This window comes from Xenopus tropicalis, chromosome 4 (assembly GCF_000004195.4).
Source record: "Xenopus tropicalis strain Nigerian chromosome 4, UCB_Xtro_10.0, whole genome shotgun sequence".
Classification (NCBI taxonomy): Eukaryota; Metazoa; Chordata; class Amphibia; order Anura; family Pipidae; genus Xenopus; species Xenopus tropicalis.
In genome coordinates, this window is record NC_030680.2 from 132759033 (window position 1) to 132779025 (window position 19993).

Consider the following 19993-nt stretch of genomic DNA (forward strand, 5'->3'; position numbering starts at 1 on the left):
AAAAGTTCAATCTTTATTCCATCTATGCCATCAGATCAACGTTTCGGCTCTGGTCTAGAGCCTTTCTCAAGATGTGTATGTATATATGTATATATTATATATTGTATTGACCTGTTATAATAATCCGTAGTTCTACTGTGCAACACTGCGTGCATATATATATCTTATATAAATATAGAGGAGCACTCCCTAAACTAGTGTAGCACTCAACAGGAATACTCAACATTTACTGAAAAAAAATCTGTTTCGAACACCAACTTGAGAAAGAGAAACTTGAACTAACCTGAAATAAGTTTCGATTTTTTTCAAGTATTCCCCTTGTGTGGTACTATTTTCTCTCTTTCTTTGTTTTGCCTCCAATAAGGATTAATTATATCTTAGTTGGGATCAAGTACAAAGTACTTTTATTGCTGTAGAGAAAAAAGAAATCATTTGTAAAAATTTTAGTTATCTGATTATAATGGAGCTTATGGGAGATGGCATTCCTGTACTTTGGAGCTTTCTGGATAATGGGTTTCAGGATTAGTGGTCCTATAACCTGTGTGCGTGTATATGGAAATCTGTTCTGCTGTAAGATACCTATGGGAGTAGGGAAGGGGTTAATATAAGGAATTCCTGTATGAATGGCTCCTGGGTGCTGTGTCAGTATTACTTTCCCTTATGCCTGGGCTCTGCTCTCTCTCTCTGCATGTTTACAATATCTTGTCCTCCCCCTGCCATACGTGCCACCCTGCATTCCAACTCCATATCCAACCACTCACATCTCACTTGCTTCTCTAATGGGACCTACTCTCTCCACTTGTAAATGTAGGTTTTGTTTTTTTAAGTTTTATTGGTTTGCTCTCCGGCCATACTGTAGTGAGAGAGAGCATTTGTGTGCACAATGTATAGACCTTGCTAGTACTGTACTTGCATTAACAAATTAACTTGTTCAATCAATACTGTAATCAATATCGCTGCAGGGTAATTCCCCATTCGCCCAGTATCAGCTGTTTAATAGCCAGCCAAGCTTACTGGGCCAATCAATAAGTATGCTGCAATATTTATTGGGGTATTCCAGCATTTTTGCCCAGGCTGGAGAGTTGACCAGTAAATGCCTTTTCGTGATTGGCTGCAAGGAGTTCTGAGATCTATAGAGAACGTTTTATTTGTCCCATTACTGTGCTGCTGCATATGCCATATACAGTATATGTTTTCATGCTTTTTGGGGAGGTTTATGCTTTGAAGCCACACAGCTAATACCCATGTATTGGACACAGAAAGATTTGCCTTCAGAGGAAGGGCAGGGGTCATATATTTGTCACGCGTAAGAGCACACCACCCTAGGTACAGTTAGCAAATTTCTAAAATGATGGGTGTTCCAATAGGGAACCCCAAGAAATATTTTGGCATTTGGGGCTGGTGATTTTAAAATTAAGCTGCAGATGATTTTACCATCAATGCCTTTCCTATGCGCATATGTCTGTGTTATGGTATGGGGAATTCTTTTATATCAGGGGTCAGGAACCTTTTGGCTGAGTGAGCCATAAACACTGCATATTTTAAAATGTAATTCCGTGAGAGCCATACAATGGCCGACGGGATTTCCGCTGCCTGTGGAGGAAGATGTGGCTTCAGGCCCATTCGACAGCGGATGCTGCAGGGCAAGGTAGGGTGGGTGTCATCTTTAGCTGTTTAATATGGCTTGTTAGTGGTATAACTAGAGGGCTACCTAGCACAGTGGCTTCTCTTTGTAGCCCCAACAGAGACATATTGGCCACATTTTATTTTCAATTCAAGCGTGAACTGTCACAGGTTTCTGCTCCAATGTCCCTTTCAGTTCCCTGGGCCCTGGTTCAAGTGCAACCTGGTAAGGATGCCGGATTCGGAGGAGGGCGTGGCCTGCGCTCAGCGGATAGAAGACGTGTTCTAAGGCTTAGAACACGTCTTCTATCCGCCGAGCACAAGCCACACCCCCGTTATTTTTTTATTAAAGATTTGGCAGCAAGCCAGATGCAGCCATCAAAAGAGCCACATCTGGCTCCCGAGCCATAGGTTCCCTACCCCTGTTTTATATCCAGCAATTCTCGAAAGATCAAAAGATGGCTCCAAAAATACCCTGCACCAGGGCCTTCCAAATAGAAGTCCTGCCACTGACTTTTTCATGGATCTTGTAGCTGCGAGGCTCATTTCTTTACATAGCCAGCAGAGCTGACTTCCGAGTAGGAGATTTGCATTACTAATAAACTATCCTAATGGATCAATGTGGAAATCAAAGCTTTATGGACAAGATCCCATCTAGATCAAGCAGAGTACAGGGTTTGGTATACTGAACTTGGATATGGTGCTAAGCACTGCCGGGGCATTGTGGACTGTGTAGCGCCCTGGGTGATTGTACATTGGGGTTGACAGGTGCCCAATATCAGACATACATTTAGTGGTTGTAGTTTGCCATAGCCGGAACAGGACATGACTTTGACACTCCTGGACTCGCATCTCACCTAATGTGTATTAATTTCATTGCCCATGGAACAGACCTTGGCCTGATTTTACCTCCACTGACTGGGTACTGACGTCTGAGGTACAAAGGACTTGAATAGCCATAAACATGGGAGCAAGGCTCAAAGTGCATCTTCCAACACCATGTGTTCTGTATTCATTCAGCTCAGTAGGGCACTTATTTCTAACCTATAAACCTGTTGGTCTAAGAATGAGCCATCTGAGGCCTTTTTTAAATTTATTTCCCTTCATCATTGTGCTGAAAACCTATATGGCACCTAACCCTGTATTGGGCAGCAGCAGTCTGTAAATCAGTCTTCCCAAATTCCAGTAAGGAATATTGTTTTCTTAGAAGAAAGTATGATTTGCTTTGATCCATAAGGCATGAGTGGGAGGTGCCATATTGTGCCATATTGTTCTATGTAGGAAGCTTGCAGGGGTGTCTAGGAGTTGTATAGCCATAAGTGTCCCTAGCTGGTGTTTTGCAAACAAACACTGGAGAAGAGTTAATGGTAGAAGCTATTTTTACATGGGAGGAGGACAGTTATTGGAATGGGCTGAGGTCAGGCTGGTGCGTGTGGTGTCCAATGCCATTTGTTAGTGTTTAGTCCTGGAAGGCGAGGATCTTACCCTGGGCTGTATATAGATACACAGGGATAGGCTGGGTATGAGGAATATTATGTAGGCAATGCTTACATTCTTTTCATTGCACTGAAAGCTCTTTCTATCCAGGCAGGGCGTGGGATGAGTCTTTGTAAAGATCCTGTTCATTAGATAAGTCAGGGGCTTACAACTTGCTGCAACCCTGCAGGTGTTATTGTACTACAACTCCCAGCAACCCTTTAATAACTTTTGTTGGTATCCTAGTTAGTTTGGCAACATCTAGATCAAGGACGTGCATTCACTAACAGCTGTATAAGAGAGGACAGGGTATAAATATCTGATGACATTTGCAGTTGCTTTGTACCTATATAATTGCTTCATCTGGCACTGAATGGAGCTGTGAGTGTCAGATGTCCCAATAGTGTGGTGACATATAGACCACTATAGAAGTGACAGAAAATGTATACATAAATACATAGCAGACTGCCCCAAAGGGCGGCCACAATTATCATTTCACCATTTATCTGGGCCCCAGGGCAGTCGGCTCTACCAACAAGTAAAATAAGGCCTCACTGAAAACATGTGCCTTGCCACTCGGCCATGCTATTGGCCCAACTGGCCATGCATCAATTATTCCAAAACCCTACCTATGCTCCACCCAAACCATGCCCACTGTCCAGCAAGCCTGCCCTTTATGAAATGCATTCTTTCATATAATATATTGGAAAAGTCTTTACTGGACCAAGACTTGAGTGCCTCTCATTTGTACCGGTATTATATATTATATTATATTGTGTTATCCCACACAGGAAGCCTTTATTTCTAACAAATGGTTGTCTATTTTCTTTTAGATGATGGCCCCTACTCCAAAGGTAACAAAGATCCAGCCGGAAATGATTTGGCTCTGGTCTCCAGGCGACAAAGCATCCCAGGTATGTATTTAGGAAGCAGCAATATGTTGTACTAAAGAATTACAGACACCGTTGGTGCAAATGACTGAATTGTATAGAATGGTTTTATTCAGTTGCATGGGCATTTGTTAGCATTTGATTGGCTACTGTGGGTTATCGCACTTGTGTAAACATGCACACCGTTGGTAAATAAACCTACAGTTTCCTTTTTACATTATGAATGAACCTGCCATGGACATATGGTCACTATATAAATACAGTATTATGGTAATAATAGGTCCATTGCCTCTCTTGTTTGCTTGCTAACATTCTTTATCTGGCTCACAGTCAGAACATTATCCTGTGCCATTTCCTCAATTCATTCTCATGTTAAGCTAAATCTATATTAACTAGAAGCATTCATTGTGCTGTAGTGATGTGAGTAACCGTTCCGCATTACCGCTGTGCTTCTCCCCTGCTGACAAATAGCCAGCTCTCAGAAGTGTATTTACATGAAATGCTAGAATTTTCTCTCCCAACTGTTGATATGTTAAATGCAGCAGTCCCCATGTAATAAAGAAGTGTTATCCAACTGTTCCCATAAAGCAGGACAATTATTCACTATACTAAATGTAGGGGAACACATTATTATATAACAATGATGGCATCCAGAGTTTAGGGGTCAGAAAATGCCTCAGATGGCTTTTACGTGGCCTGTGGGCCTCCAGCAATAAGAAATCCCCATTTATCAATTATTTTGAAGGCCTCAGCCCCTTCCTAAATCCTCAACTGCCCAAGTATTGTCTGTCCCCCTTGCTGCCTAGAGATCAGTCTGCTTCGATACTTCAGCAAAAACAAGGCTTGGATTATAAATGTTTTATATATAATGTATGAGACCTAGAAAGGCTTTTTCTATATCATAGGATGTGCAGAGGATCATGGACAACTGGCATTTTAGAGTAGCATTTTCATGAAAATATAATGTCAGGCTTGGAATTTGCCCAAAATTACATTCTTAAATTCCATGAATACTCAAGATTTCTCTGAAGGTGCCAAGTGACTCAATAAGATTGTAGAGATTTAAACTGATTTGATGATGATGATGATGATGATGATGATAGTTTTTGCTTGTCTTGAATTTCCAGAGATATACAAGTTTCACCTGTTGTGAAAATAATGTAACCTCAGTTTCTACAGGACCACTGATAAGTTAGGGGGCTTTTGTATAGAGCCTTATTTTTGCATATTGTTACAGACTGCCTTGTAATACACACAAGTCACTATGCGCGTATACAGTATAACTTTTATACTATACTCAGTGCTGTCATCAGTTATACTGAGTGGATAGTGATGTAAAAAAAACTTGTCATAAAGTCTGCATTATAAGAAATAATAAACTCCCTACTTTAGGCCCATGTGACGGAGTATTCTGGCTGCACAATAACACCAGGGAGAACTGCACTGATGAAAACAAACCCCCTTCCCTGTTTGCAGCCAATGGGAGACACTCATTCTATGGCAAATACTGGTGCTTTTGGGTCCAAAAATAGGTGTTACACTGGAAAACCTCTCCACAGAATATATATCCAACTAAAAAATTCTCTGAGCCATAATTTGTATGTGTACTTTGCTTTAAAATCACTTTGGAAGGGTGCGATTGAGCTTGGCCAACCACTTGGGATTCAGCTGAATTCAAATTCAGAAAACAAACTCTGGAATTAAGGCTAATCTTCAACCAAGTCATTGAATAAGAGAAGGAGCAAGACCTTGGGGCGCATTAACCCTATAAATGCTGTAGATCTTACAATATACAGCACTAACAACAAGATCCAGGGGGCTGTAGCTTTAATATTGCCCTATAGGAATAATGCACAGTGCCCAATAGAATGGTGTGTTGGTACTTCCAGCTGCAGGCTGGGCCCTAGTCTTTATGCCTTGTTAGGGGCCCCATAGTCTCTAACCAAAGCAGCACACAAAACATATATGTATGCAGGCCCGGACTGGCAATCTGTGGGTTCTGGCAAATGCCAGAGGGGCTGCTGTAAGATGCCATAGACACTCACTATTTATTGGGCTGGGGAGGGGGCTGCTTGGGCCTCTGGGTACTTGAAATGCCAGGGGTTTATTTTGAATGCCAGTCTGGACCTGTATGTATGCCTGATATACACAAACTACGGTGATGGTTTAATCTGCTGCCTGTCCTTTTGGCTTGTGTAAGTCATCCAAGAGCCACACGGTTTCCTTCAGAGCTGCAGGGCACTCAGCCACAATTTACATTTTTGTCAGAAGAGAAATTAAACTGCAGCTAGGAGCATTAATATCCCAGCAAGGTACCATCTGCAGTCATATCTTGATTTGTGTGTGCGGGTGGCGCCAGCAACCGGGCAGGAGAACTGATAATTCTAGCAGCAGCAGCAGGACCGGCTGATAAGGGCTGATACCACGTGGAGAAAGCAGCTATCCGTAAGGGATCACACAGGAGCTTAAAGGAAGTTTTTCCCCTTCGGTGCCAGCGCTGCACCCCGTAATCTGTTAACTGTGACGCAGTTACATGTCGGCACTCACTATAGAAAGTTACAGTCAATTTATTTTTTCTCTGTTCTGGTTTATTTTCTACTTTCTATCACACAGTCAAAATGAATTAACAAGGCAGCCTGGGATTTTGATTTATTATTACTTTGTTGCGTGGTGGTGGACATCTCTTGGTATTACTGGATCATAGTATTAAAGGAGAACTAATGCCTGACTAAAGAAGTAGGGCAGAAATGTTGTATGTGAGGCTTTGGGTTTCTGTACCAGCCCCAGGCAACCACAGCCCTTTAGCAGGGAAGATCTGTGCCCCCAAAGATGCCCCAGTAGCCCCCCATCTTCTTTTCTGCTGATTCCCTGCTCATACTCTGAGCCTGAGCTTAGGGACCAACTCACAATATACTGTATATATAGAGTATAAATGTCACAGTATAAGGCTGTAAATAATACAAATTTAGTACATGGCAGCTCTGAAACCAGTGCAATTAGCATCATAATTTAATAATCAGACCTGTAGCATCAGCTTCTATGACGGACAAATTTCATTTTCTGCTTGGTAATTTCAGACGACCCCTAAGCTTAGCTTCTCAACAGCTGTCCAGAGCCCACTGAGCATGTGCAGTGTCCCTGACAGTTCTAACGGAATTCAAGATGGGGCGCTACTGTGACAACTATAAAGACCTGGATCATTACTACTATAGGGATGCTGAGCCCTTAGGCTTATGCAATATGTTCAGTGTATAAAATATGGCATTTCTGGTCATATTCATATCTAAGGTTTAGTTCTCATTTAAATGCAGTATTTTGCATCTCAATGATATGATACATTCAGGGCTACAGTATCTTTAGAGGTGTGCCAAGAGAGGTTTTGGCATTGGGCTTGGAAGGAGATTTAGGTAGGATTTTTTAGGTAGCCCTGATATACAATTATTATTATTAACATTTATTTATAAAGCGCCAACATATTCCGCAGCGCTGTACAATAAGTGGGTTTCATACATTGGACATACAGAGTAACATATAAAGCAATCAATAACCGATACAAGAGAGCCCTGCCCAAAACTTTAACTGATGCCATTTTTCTTTCTCTGCAGAGGAATTTCGGGGGGTTACTATTGTGGAGTTGATTAAGAAAGAGGGAAGTACGCTGGGGCTGACCATCTCCGGTGGTACAGACAAAGACGGAAAGCCAAGGGTGTCTAACCTAAGGTCGGGAGGCCTGGCAGCCAGGTATAACCAATAGCTGTTCCTGCATACTGCTATATCTATTAAATGTATAACTGCACCACTGGTGTTTAGCCTGAGCCCTCTGCCTGCCATTAGAAGAAGGATTGTGGGAGCTTCCAAGTTTAGGAAGTTACATTGTGACTTTGTCATTACTTTGGGCTTTGTGTTGTCAGGAGTGATCAGCTGAACATTGGGGATTACATTAAGTCTGTGAATGGCATCAACCTGACTAAATTACGTCATGAAGAGATCATCAGCCTCTTGAAAAACGTGGGCGAGAGAGTGGTCCTAGAAGTGGAGTATGAGCTGCCCCCTGCCAGTAAGTAGAATGGAAAACCAAAAATATTGGCACAAAAAGACCAACAGTAAACAAAGTAGATGTAGAAGTGGTGGCCAGGTGCAGCAGCCCCAGCCCCTTAGCATGGGGTGCATAAAGCAAGGAATATTAGGGATTCCTGTGTTTTGTGTGGTGCTCTTTAAAAAATGTTGGTTTGGAAGCTGAAGTTCCCCTTATTAAATTTTGTTCTGGCACCCTGTCTCAGTTTTACCCATCTATCAAAAGTCCACCAATAGAAATGAGACATTAAGGAGAAACACATGCTACTATGGCCAGGACCCAGCTGCACCAAGGGTCCTTAGATGTTCCTTTCTTCATTGTTACTAAAGTTACAAAAAAAACCCAATACCTCATTTGTTCAGATCACAGCAGTCAATATTCCCTTTAAATAATTAATGGGTGGCCCGGAATATACTTTATGGTGTAGGTGCCAGCAGAAGAGCAACCGGCAAACAGGAAGTCTGAATAAACCGCATCTGCCCCAAGGTGGTCTGCAATCTCTGCTGGGCATTGGGAATCCTACTGTCTGTTACTTTGTTATAAGATTCTACCTTAGACCTGGGTTGCAGGACTATAAAACCATACATCACTGTCCTGCTTGATTCTAATAACCTTCTGATCTCCTCCCAGCTCCAGATAACAGCTCAGCCATCATCCCAAAGACTATCGAAATCACCTTGTGCAAAGAGGGAAACAGCTTTGGGTTTGTAATGAGAGGTGAGCTCTGTCTTAAATGTATTGTTCGATTTAGTGGGAAAAAATAAACGTAAAACTCTAGCATTATGTATGAGCATTGTGACCCCAAACAGTATACAGTCAGGATAATATCAAGCTGTATAAAATACCATGGACACCACTGGTTTACAGAGGCAGTATACTACTGTGGTCAATACAGGTATGGGATCCAGAAATCAGTTATAACAGAAGGCCATGAAGGGAAGGGGAAGGGGAGGAAGGAATTTAGCGGATGGGCCAGTCAGACTTAGCCTGGGATGTACTATAATAGGATACTAGTCAATAGTTTACAGTGTCCCCTGCTCCACGGCTTCATTAAGGGGGGTTGGTTTAGATTTGGTTTTGGTCTCCTGTACTGAGGCCTACATGTGCCTTCTATACTCTCTGGCAGATCAATTTCTAGAGGCTGAACACAGGTTTCTTTCCCTTTTATACACTCAGGAACCAGGAGCTGCTGAACTACCCTTGGGCTAATGAGAAAATACTTCTCTATCCCAATGTAATCCAGTATTCACCAATATTTGCGCAAAGGTGCAAGTGTTGAAAAACCCAATGTAACACAATCCAATGCAATCATCTCGGATCAGAGTTCAGGTTCATGTTGTCCTTATATTTCGCAACAATCCAGTGGCTGATCTGAATGAATGAATGAATGTATGTAAGGCATGTATGTTGCCTTGTCACAAACAATGTCACCTTGCTGAAATTGCAATACATGTGTTGGCAAAATAAACAACTTGTATATGAATGTTGGTGAACAATTAATGGAATGTAGTGGCACCATCCAGCAGAATTGTGCTTGGTACTGGGCAGTGCCCATACTGGCATAGTGTCTCGCATCTCTCTATCCAGGCTGTGTGAAACCATAAGTCGTCCTGCTGCTGCTAAGTGTGTCTCACAAAGGAATTATGGGGGTTGATAATGAGGACTCTGGCCAGCATCTCTATGAAGCAGTAGTATCATAGACAAAGTTAAAGCTGCAGCCATGGCCAATAACATTTTTGTAGCATTTTTAAGCTCTTGAATTAAAAAAAAAAAAAAAAATCAAAAGAGGAATAACTATACACATATCTTAATACCTTTTAACATATATTTTGTTTTTGTCTTTTTTGCCACTACAGGAGGAGCACATGAGGACTGGCACAAGTCTAGACCGCTGGTTGTGACCTATGTGAGACCTGGAGGGCCAGCAGACAGGTACAGTACCTACTCATAGGGGTACAAGAATTGATGCAGCATTACTTTAGATATAGTTGGCCATAGCAGGAAGGGGTTGGTGGACACACATGGTGTTTTATAGTCCCTGCATATGACATTGGCTTTGGCCTCTTCTAACATGCCTGTGCCCATAGTTCCCTTAGCTTTATGGAGGAACTGGTGAGTTTTTGTGTTGCTTGATATTACTGTAACTAGCAGGAGGCCCAGAGTCAAAATGGTAAAGGTAAGTCGCACTGGGCATCGAGAATCAGCGGGTCCTCCTCTTCATCCAACTGTTAAGTCTGTTGCTGTTCAATGGCCAATGTCCATTCCTCTATGATAGAGTAAAAAGAAGAGTAAAAGACTAAAAAGGAGAAAAAGGGAAAGAAGAAGATAAAATGGAATGATAAAGGTGTCAATAGAGGGGGTTGCTTTAAAGAGTAAGATGAAATTAAGAAAGTCAGTGAGGAAAAATCTCTTGGCAGTAGGACTGTGGTCCCAGGCTTCCTAGTGTGCCACAGGCTATTGTGCGCAGCCCAGAACTCTCTGTAACGCAGATCATATCTTCTGACTGTGTTTTCATTTACCCAATATGCCCCCTTCTCCTGTTACTCCATTAGCCCTTCTTCTACTGTTTCTGCTTTCTCCTCCCATCTGACATTTACCTTCACATTCCTGTTAAATCAAATCAGCCTCCATTTTTGAAAAGAGGCAAATAAGTATAATTTATGTATTCAATTTTTAATTTAAAAATCCACTGTTTCTTAATCATGGTTATTGTATTTACCCCTTCTACCTCCTCTTCCTTTCCCATGGAATCAGTAAGTTCCATACCATTAAATGGGGGGTCACTGACCCCGACAGCCCATAAACTATTGATCTTGAGAGCAGCTGAATAAAAAAAACTAAAGAATTCAAAAACCATACAACTATAAAAAATGAAGACCAATTAAAATGATCTCAGAATATCACTCTCTACATCATACTAAACGTTAATACAAAGGTGAACAACCCCTTTGAGGCTTGTGTCTCAGGCTTATAGATGAGGAGGAGTTCCTTTAGGGAAGAATAGGGTATAAATAGATATAAGAACCTAATAAAATACCCTCTCCTCCTGCAGTTCATTAGAGGGCCAAGCAGACTTATTAATTCACTAAGTCGCTACCATCCAGCCAACGTATATGTGTATAAACTAATTATCAGCCTTCTCCATAGAAAGTGCTGGATATCTCTTCCAGTGAGCAGTCACTGTGCATATTAGAAACCATGTCAGGAACTGTCTCAAATCCCCTTGATATTTTATTCAATAAATGAATGATCTCAATTTCCATTCTAACACACAGGTGCCCCGAGTCTGACAGACAGGACTAAGCAGATTGTTCTGATCAAAGTGAGAGGCTGTCGGATTTCTGGGACGATTTGAAGGCGTTTTATCATTTTAACGCACTTACTGTTAAACATTTTGCTGTCCTCGCGGGGATGTAACGTTATCCCCACCCCCCGCATCTATGCGCTAATCTCTCTGCTGCTGGAGAGTGTTCTCTGCACTTGTAGTCTACTGGCAGGGAAAGGGTTAATTTAGGATTATGTACTAAAGCACATGTAAATGGTCATAAAATATAGCCTAATAATGTAGCATTTTTTGGGGCAGAAATCATTGCCACACCATAGCTTAGAAGGATGATCTAAGTTTGAGCAATAGCAACCAGATAGCTGCTGAAATTCCAAAGTACCTTAGCAACCATGCAGTGATTTCAGTACGAGACTGGAAAATAAGTAGGAAAGAGCCTGAATAGAAAGAGATGTAATAATAAATGACAATAACAATAAAATTGCAGCCTCACAGAGAAATCGTTTATGGGCTGCGGGGGTCAGTGACCCCATTTGGAAACTTCAAAAAGTCAGAAGAAGGCAAATCATTTACTGAAACTATAAAAAATGGAGACCAATTAAAAAGTTGCTAAGAATTAGCCATTCTAGCAGATCAGTGTAAATGTGAAACTGGGTAGAATAGACAGACTGCGCTAAGTAAAAATTATTTGTAATATGCTTAGACAGAAATATAATCTATAAGGGCTGGAGTGGGCATAATAGCCAAAACACTACTTCCTCCTTTACAGCTCTCTAAGCTGTAAGCAATCAGTAGCCAATCGGTGACTTGAGGGGGGCCATATGAGACATAACTGTCAGTTAGTTTGCTACTGAATCTGACCTGTGTGCTCACAAACCAACTGAACAGTTATGACCCATGTGCCCCCCCCCCTAAAATCACTGACTAACTAAGAGGTTAGAGAGCTGTAAAGGAGGAAGTAGTGTTCTGGCCATTATGTTAGACATTATAGATTACATTTTTGCCTAACCAATATTAGAAATATTTATTTTGCTCAGTCTATTTACCCGGTTTCATTTTTACGCGGAACTGTTCCTAAACAGCATTTATGTCTTTCTCAATGCTGTGTAGCAATGCCAGTGGGCATTTTGGGGAATGAAAACAATTGGAAAGGTATTCTAACCAATCACAAGTTTGCATTGATTATTTGCAGTGCAGCAGAACAGTAAATACCAGTTGAATAACTGGAATGGGTTACGTGACCCTGAAAAAACTCCTGAGACCCCCCCCCCCCCACCCTGTCCCAGTTTGATAAATCAAAATCCTTTTCGCTTGATCTTATGGGTAATACAGGATAGGAAGTTTGAATGGCACACTGAATAAGTGTTATTATTCCTAGTACAGTTATCCAGAGACCTAATATCCAGAAAGTTCTGAATTATGTCAAGGCATCTCCCATAGAATCTATTTTAAGCAAATATTTTTTGTAATGATTTCATTTTTTTCTCTGTAATAATAAAACAATACTTGCCCCTAAGCGAGCTGCATAAATCTATATGGGGGCAAAACAACCCTAAAAGCATTTAATTTAGTAGCTTTAAGTAATGAAGGTCCAAATTATGGGAAGACCGGTTATCTGGAAACCACAGGTCCCAAAGATTTCCGATTTTCCTGTAGTGAATGGGTTAATACTAATGCACATTTCATGGTTGGTGTTTTCATGTTCCTTTTTGCAGGGAGGGGACCCTGAAAGTTAGCGATCGGCTGCTCTGTGTGGATGGTATTTCCCTCCATAATATTACCCATACAGATGCCCTGAGCATTCTCCGACAGTGTAGCCAAGAGGCTGTCTTCCAGATAGAATATGATGTTGCTCTCATGGGTAAGTTGTTTTGTTTTTGTTTTTAACACCTAAAAATACTTTATTTTTTTACTTTTCTGCTTTCGCCCAGCTTTTTTTAAAGAAGTTACTGAATTCACAATTTCAGTCTTACTAAAGCTGCCATTGTTTCTGAGTGGCTTGTTCCCATTCAGAAATAGGGAATGACCATGAAGCAGGCCAAATGGTCAGGAGCAGGAGGGCCCACTGACACCTGGGCCCCACCGGGAGTTTTCCTGGTATCCTGGTTAGGGATGTAGCGAACATCGCCAAAAATGTTCGCGGACCCGTTCGCGGACTTTCGGCAAAACTCGCGAATATTCGCGAACTTTGCGAACCCCATAGACTTCAATGGGAAGGCGAACTTTAAAACCTAGAAAAGCCATTTCTGGCCAGAAAACTGATTTTAAAGTTGTTTAAAGGGTGCCACGACCTGGACAGTGGCATGCAGGAGGGGGATCAAGGGCAAAAATTTCTCTGAAAAATACTTTGTAAAAAAACCGCCAAAAAAAAAAACGGCAAAAAATAACGAAAGAAAAAAAAAAAAACGGCAAAAAAAACGCGGCGAACCCAAAATTGGCGAACATCGCCAAAAGTTCGCGAATTTGCGGACTTGCAAACATCCGATGTTCGCGCGAATTAGTTCGCCGGCGAACAGTTCGCTACATCTCTAATCCTGGTGGGCCAGTCCGACACTGGTCAGTGGCCCCTGACACCCTAAGCCAGGGGTGGGCAAACTTTTTGCCACATTGACTTACAGACGGGCCAGGCCGGCCCGCTTTACGCCGTTTCTGCTCGTCAGTCCCCAGACAACAAGTCTCATATGATGAGTCGGCGGGCCAGATTAAAAAGACCAACAGGCTGGATGTGGCCCGTGGGCCGTAGTTTGTCCAACCCTGCCCTAGTCCAATGCTGCATAGGATCCCCATTACAAACTTTGCACCACCTCCAGCAGCCTAGACTTCAGCTGGGAAGTAGGCCTGGCTGCCTGGTCATGGCCGCACCCCTGTGTCAGTGTTAGTTAATGCCACTGCTGCCCATCTAGGTGGGCACTACTGATCCAGGTGGTATGAAGTTCAGCCATATGTTGTTCATCATCATGCTCTGTGCACATACATTTGAGTGCTTTTCAGAGCTGGTATGTATAGCCTGGCTGCGCAGGGCCAACCGACAATCGGTTGTTGAATCTCCGCTGCCAGAACATTGCTCCCCGAAACACACACAGTGGCTTATTTTTAGTGTGGAAGGGGTTAATCCAGAGTGTGAGGTTTCATTGGAACTTCATCCATCACCATGCAGTCGCTGTCGCACCGAGACCCCTCGGGGGTGTACAGCAAATTAATTGGCAACTCAATCAACTGACAGAAATATCACTGCTCACAAAAACGACAAGAGGCAAAGTTCTGCTCTAACGGATGAAAAAGGTAAAGCGTTTGTGTAGCACAGACTGTCTAATTATATACAGTATACGGTGTGTATATATATGCCTCTGTATATACTGTAAATATCATATGCAGGGCTATCATCAAAATGATGCATATTTAGTTCCTTGCTTGCAGCTGAATTTCCCTTGCGCATTTGCCGGAGGCACAAGGAAATAAAGGGTCTCTCCCAAGTTCAAAACAGCATTTCACTGGAACGGAACCACCAGCTTTCAGTATTGTTATGTGCAAAGTAGAGTCTGTAGCAGGAAAAAGTCCATTGTTACAACCCAATACCAACTAAGCTACCAATAATACTGAGTTTTATTGCCTTCCCAATGTATACAAATGCAAACAGGGCCTCTCTGGAATTATTCTGTATAATGGATTAACTAAAGTATCTCATATGTGACTGTGTGCATCGGGGATGTCCAACCTTTGGCCAAGTTGCCCTTACTGAAATATAAGTTCCCAGCTGAGGTTTAGGGCCACGGGTTGGACATCCCTGATCTTAGCAATGAGAAGATGGAGAGTAAAGTGATACTTCGTGCCCTACATTATATGGTTCCACATTCCAGTTAGTTTTATTTTTCCTTTCTTTGATTAAGAGATTAATATATATTCCTGTTGTTTTCGCCCCTTAGTGTTAGAAGCAAAGGTTTTTACTTGCAAAAGTTTTGTCTAAGTTTCTACAGTTTGGCCACAACCTCCCTCACATGTTGTAATCCCCTTACACAGTAGCTAGCGGCAGTGTGGCCCAATTGCCCAGAGGGGCATTTTTTCACCTCAATGCTCCTAATTGGGTCTTTCACCTTTTAGTTAACTTGTAGTATATTGTAGAATGGCCAAATATTAGCATCTTTTCAATTGGTTTTCATTATTTATTTTGTATCGGTTTAAATTATTTGCCTACTTCTTTCTAATTCTTCCCAGCTTTCAAAAGGGGATCACTGACCCCGGCAGCCACTGCTCTTTGAGGCCACATTGTGATTTTATATTACTTATCTTTCTATTCAGGCCCACTCCTGTTCATATTTATGGCTAAAATTCCACAATGGAGAGCTGCTGAACAAAGAGCTAAATGACCCAAAAAACACAAATAATACAAAATGAAGTTAAATTGCAAATTGTCTCAGAATATCCCCCCTCCAATATACTTAAGGTTAATTTAAAGGCAAACGGAGCCTTTAATGGTTCATGCAGACATACCTGTAGCAGGAGAGACCCCCTTAGTCTGATCATGACCAAAGATATACCATAAATCTGAGGAAATGTAAGTGTATATGTGCATTTTGTGTCCAGTCTGACAAGTAGGAGGTTACATTCCCTAATTCTAGTAGCAGTCAGGAGAAAGCTGTTTACAAGCAATGGCGGAGAGCTGCCCTCGGTGCTGTATGTATGACGGCCGTGGCAGTTTGGGCACTGCAGGGAGCAGAAGGCAATGTTCTGATGGATCTCAATAGGAGTCACTTAACAAGCAGCAGTGCTGGAAGGCACCGTCTCCTCCACTCTCATCTCAGGCAGGACATGAATTGATTGGACCAGAGTCAGTTCCCTCTCTGGATTTATCTGTAATTCACTTAACTCTTTGAGGCCCGTTTTCATAAATAGGCAAAAGGGGCATTGGCCCAGGACCCACCAGGACTGGGAACCCACTATCAAGCTTTCAACTGTTATACCTTTTGACCGCCTAGAAATGGCAGTCCCCTCATCTTCTATTAGAGCAAATGTCCCTTAGGGTTTTTTTTTAAATATAATGCTGATATTTGTGGTTATGGGTTATCTGCTTACATTGCTGTTGGTCAAGGCCATCACATGTGAATTTCATGTCTACTTAACGAACTTTAGGCTATTTCTTTATTTCCTGTGTTAACGGATTCAAGTTATCCTGCTTGAGTGTAGTCCTTTAACAAATAACTTGGGGTACCTGTGGGAGCCCACCAATGAGATCTTTGCCCTGGGCCCACTGGCACCTTAAAGCGGCCCTGACTGTAACTGCTAAATCCTTACATAAGACACTTTCCATCCTATTGATACCTGTGCTTCCCACCCTAGACACTGTGACTAATGCATCCGGACCTCTGCTAGTGGAAATAGCCAAGACCCCAGGATCTACTCTGGGCATCTCTCTGAGCACAGGAACTCACCGAAACAAGCAGGTTATTGTTATAGACAAGGTGAAACCTGCCAGTGTGGTGGACAGGTGGGTATGTGTGCTGTGTTTAACCAAAGCATTGCTGTGCATATAAATAGCCACAATCTCTAATTTTTAACATTTAATGTACTTAGTGTGCTTAGGATTAGTAAGATGTTATTTTATTGGGATGGAAGGCCAGGGTCAGGCCAGACCTCTCTATTTTGGGTATGGCTGAGAAAGCTGTGTGGGGGCAAACAGCCCATGGTCCAAATTATTTAAATAAAACAAAACCATCAACACTACAGCCCTCCTGCCTTTGTCAAAATGTAAACCCCATAGCCTTATACAGTCCCTTCCCCTTTATGTGATCACCACCTCCTGTCGCCATTTTGTTTTCCTATAGGCACACTAACACAGTTACAGCCCCTTCCCTGCCTTACTCTGTTATACAAACCTTCCCCCAATATACAGTTACCCCTCAGAATTTAGATGAATCTGTTGAGTACACTGGAGCTCCTTACTTTCCCTCTGGGTAGAGCTGCTGTATGAAGCACAAACAAAAGTAGAGACCAGGAAAGCTGCCCTCCTCCCCTAAAAACGGCTCACATGGTTTTGGAAAACTGAGACCAAGAGAAATATGAAATAAACACTTGAGTTACAGGAACTACCTGATCACTGCACTATTTCATGGAGCTGTATTATATATGGTTCCCTTTAGTGCATAGTCTCCATCCAGCAATAAAATGACTGGAGAAATCTTTTTCATTTACTACAGGGTTCAGAGGAACTCAGGGGGGTGTATAGGCAGGTCATTTGCACTTGTCCCCATCCTCAAACTAGAACACATTAGCTAGGAAATGACTTTGGGACAAGGTGTACATCACACATTCTGTAATGGCAGCCATCATTCACATGCTGGGAATTTAACCATTGGGAGCCAGGGTTGCTGATGAGCCAAAGATAGTACATCCCCATTATCTTGTTTCTACTACTGTGCTTGCTGGACAGTGCCACTGATTTACAGCTGTAAATAGGTTTAGGGACAAAGCCTGAAGAAAACCACCATGTTAGTCTTTTTTGCTAACTTCTTTGAAATTGTTTACTACTTAGGGTTTCAATGAATCCTCTACATTCCTGGGCCCCCCTGCAGCCTCAGGATCTGCTTCCTCTGTAGTTACGCTAGGAAGTGCTAAATGGAATGTAAAAGTAATTGTCTTCCCTGCATCTATAAGGCGTAGAGGTGGGGCAGATAATACACGATTGACAGCTGGGGTTCTTAAATAGCTTTATAATGGGTATGGATGTGTTAATTAAAAAGAGAGAGAATTTGGGTTTTATACCTATTTTTAAAAGGACTTTCATTATACAGCTTTTTATGTCTGGGTGACAGGTCCCCTTTAGAACTCATTACCTGCTCCATAATTTAACATTGAAGTATTGAATGCCTTTTCTCTTCTCTCACTAGTATCACAGTTTTGGTCTTCTTCAGACTTATGTCTTACATATACTTACATGTTGCTCTTTACATTTATCAAGGATTTCCTGAAAATGTTTGATAATGTTACATTAAGGCCAGGATACAAAGGCCAGCTGTGTAAGGTAGACAGACCTCATCCACCAGTTGCCTAATTTACTTTTGTTTCACAGCAAATATCAATCACACAACACAAGCACCCCAGCTCTAGTGGAAGACCAAATGTTTGAGGTCCTCAGATCTTGAGGTTCCTACACTTATGACAGAAACTCAAGATACTTTGTTAGATTCATATTCCCTTTCTGTTTAGAACCTTTCACTGCTCTTAATAATATAACATTATCCCATTTAACTGTACTACAGAAGTTATAACAGAAGAAGGTGGTCAGTCTAACTCTAAGACTTTCATGTGGTGCTCTCTATCTCTAAGTGCTCAGGGCAAGCAAATGAAAAGCCAGTGTTGAATACTGGGCCTACCAAAGTTTAATAAAGAAACTGTATCTAATACCACTTTCCTTGCATTCTTTACATGCATATTGATTTGCTACATGAGCAGCTGAGCCCCACATTATAACAGTCTCCATTCTCCCTGTAGGTGTGGTGCTTTGCACCCAGGAGATCACATCCTGTCCATTGATGGGACTAGTACGGAGCACTGCACTCTTATGGAAGCCACGCAGCTCTTGGCCAGCATCATAGAGAATGTGAAGCTGGAAATTCTCCCTGCCCATCACAGCAGGCTCTCTCTGAGACCCCCAGAAACAGGTCAGTAAATGCCTCACTTTTTTTCAATCTAACTAGTCGGTTGCATCCGAAGCCTCTGCCATGGGGGATAACTGGCCAAATGAAGGTCAGGCTCAAATGCCTGCAGTCAGTCTGCAGAGAAAAATGCTCTCTTCATTCAGACCATGTCATCCGTGAAGGATGGTTATCTGACAGGGCAAGGTTGGACTAGTGGAACGCACGCTCAGTTTGATGTCAGAGGGGGGTTTTATCCACTTCAGCTGGTAACTTTACCATTGATGGATAACGAAAGTATATATAACCAGCCCCCGCTAAGGCCGTCAGTAACACCCAGCAGAGCATGGCTTTGCTGGTTATATGTGGTTGATGGATTTACAGTCGTTTCTGCATACATACAGTATTTTCAGCTCAGCAAAATTGTGTTTTATGTGGTGAAACCATATGTAGGGTGCACGTTCCTTTAGTTTATATATATATATAAACTGTTGGCATAGGTGCCTCTATAAGCTCTGCAGCTCTCCACTTTAAGCTATCGGTGGTTGTCAGGTCCCACTTAGCCTAGCACTTAGGCAGTTGTCTTTCACAGACTGGAAATAAAATTATAAGGAGACCTAAATAGCTAGAGAAGCAATACAAATCTCAGGATGATTTGGATTCCTTGTTCATTCGTTGCTGGGGTCAGTGACCCCCTAGTAGCAAGATAACCATTTTTTGATTCAGAATACAGACTTGAAAAGCAAATAGTTTAAACAGACACAAAAAATACCAATTGCCATTTCTCAGAATATCCCTCTGTATCATACTAAAAACTAATTTTGAAGGTAAACTTGCCCTTTTATATTCCCTGTTGGCCCCCATTGTGTCAATATTTTGTGCTAGATTGTATTGGTAATGCAACTGGTTGGGTCAATATTAACCGAGGACATGTAGTTACATTTCTATAACGTATATTGTATAAGGTCAATACCCTGGTTGGAGTTCTTTTCAAATAATTCTTTTCAAAGAGCCTATG

The 19993-nt window shown here is 41.9% G+C and overlaps 1 protein-coding gene across 6 annotated transcripts in view; it reads left to right on the forward strand.

Annotated features, from left to right (window-relative positions):
- grip2 (glutamate receptor interacting protein 2) overlaps positions 1 to 19993 on the forward strand; it is a 232022-nt gene that overhangs the window by 184969 nt on the left and 27060 nt on the right. For all 6 annotated transcript variants that reach the window (XM_031901167.1, XM_031901165.1, XM_031901166.1 and 3 more), the window contains exons 2-9: positions 3933 to 4013; positions 7595 to 7730; positions 7901 to 8046; positions 8695 to 8781; positions 9921 to 9996; positions 13063 to 13208; positions 16682 to 16829; positions 18833 to 19002. In XM_031901167.1, coding sequence (XP_031757027.1) covers positions 3933 to 4013; positions 7595 to 7730; positions 7901 to 8046; positions 8695 to 8781; positions 9921 to 9996; positions 13063 to 13208; positions 16682 to 16829; positions 18833 to 19002 — 990 coding nt within the window. The remainder of the gene's footprint in view (positions 1 to 3932; positions 4014 to 7594; positions 7731 to 7900; positions 8047 to 8694; positions 8782 to 9920; positions 9997 to 13062; positions 13209 to 16681; positions 16830 to 18832; positions 19003 to 19993) is intronic.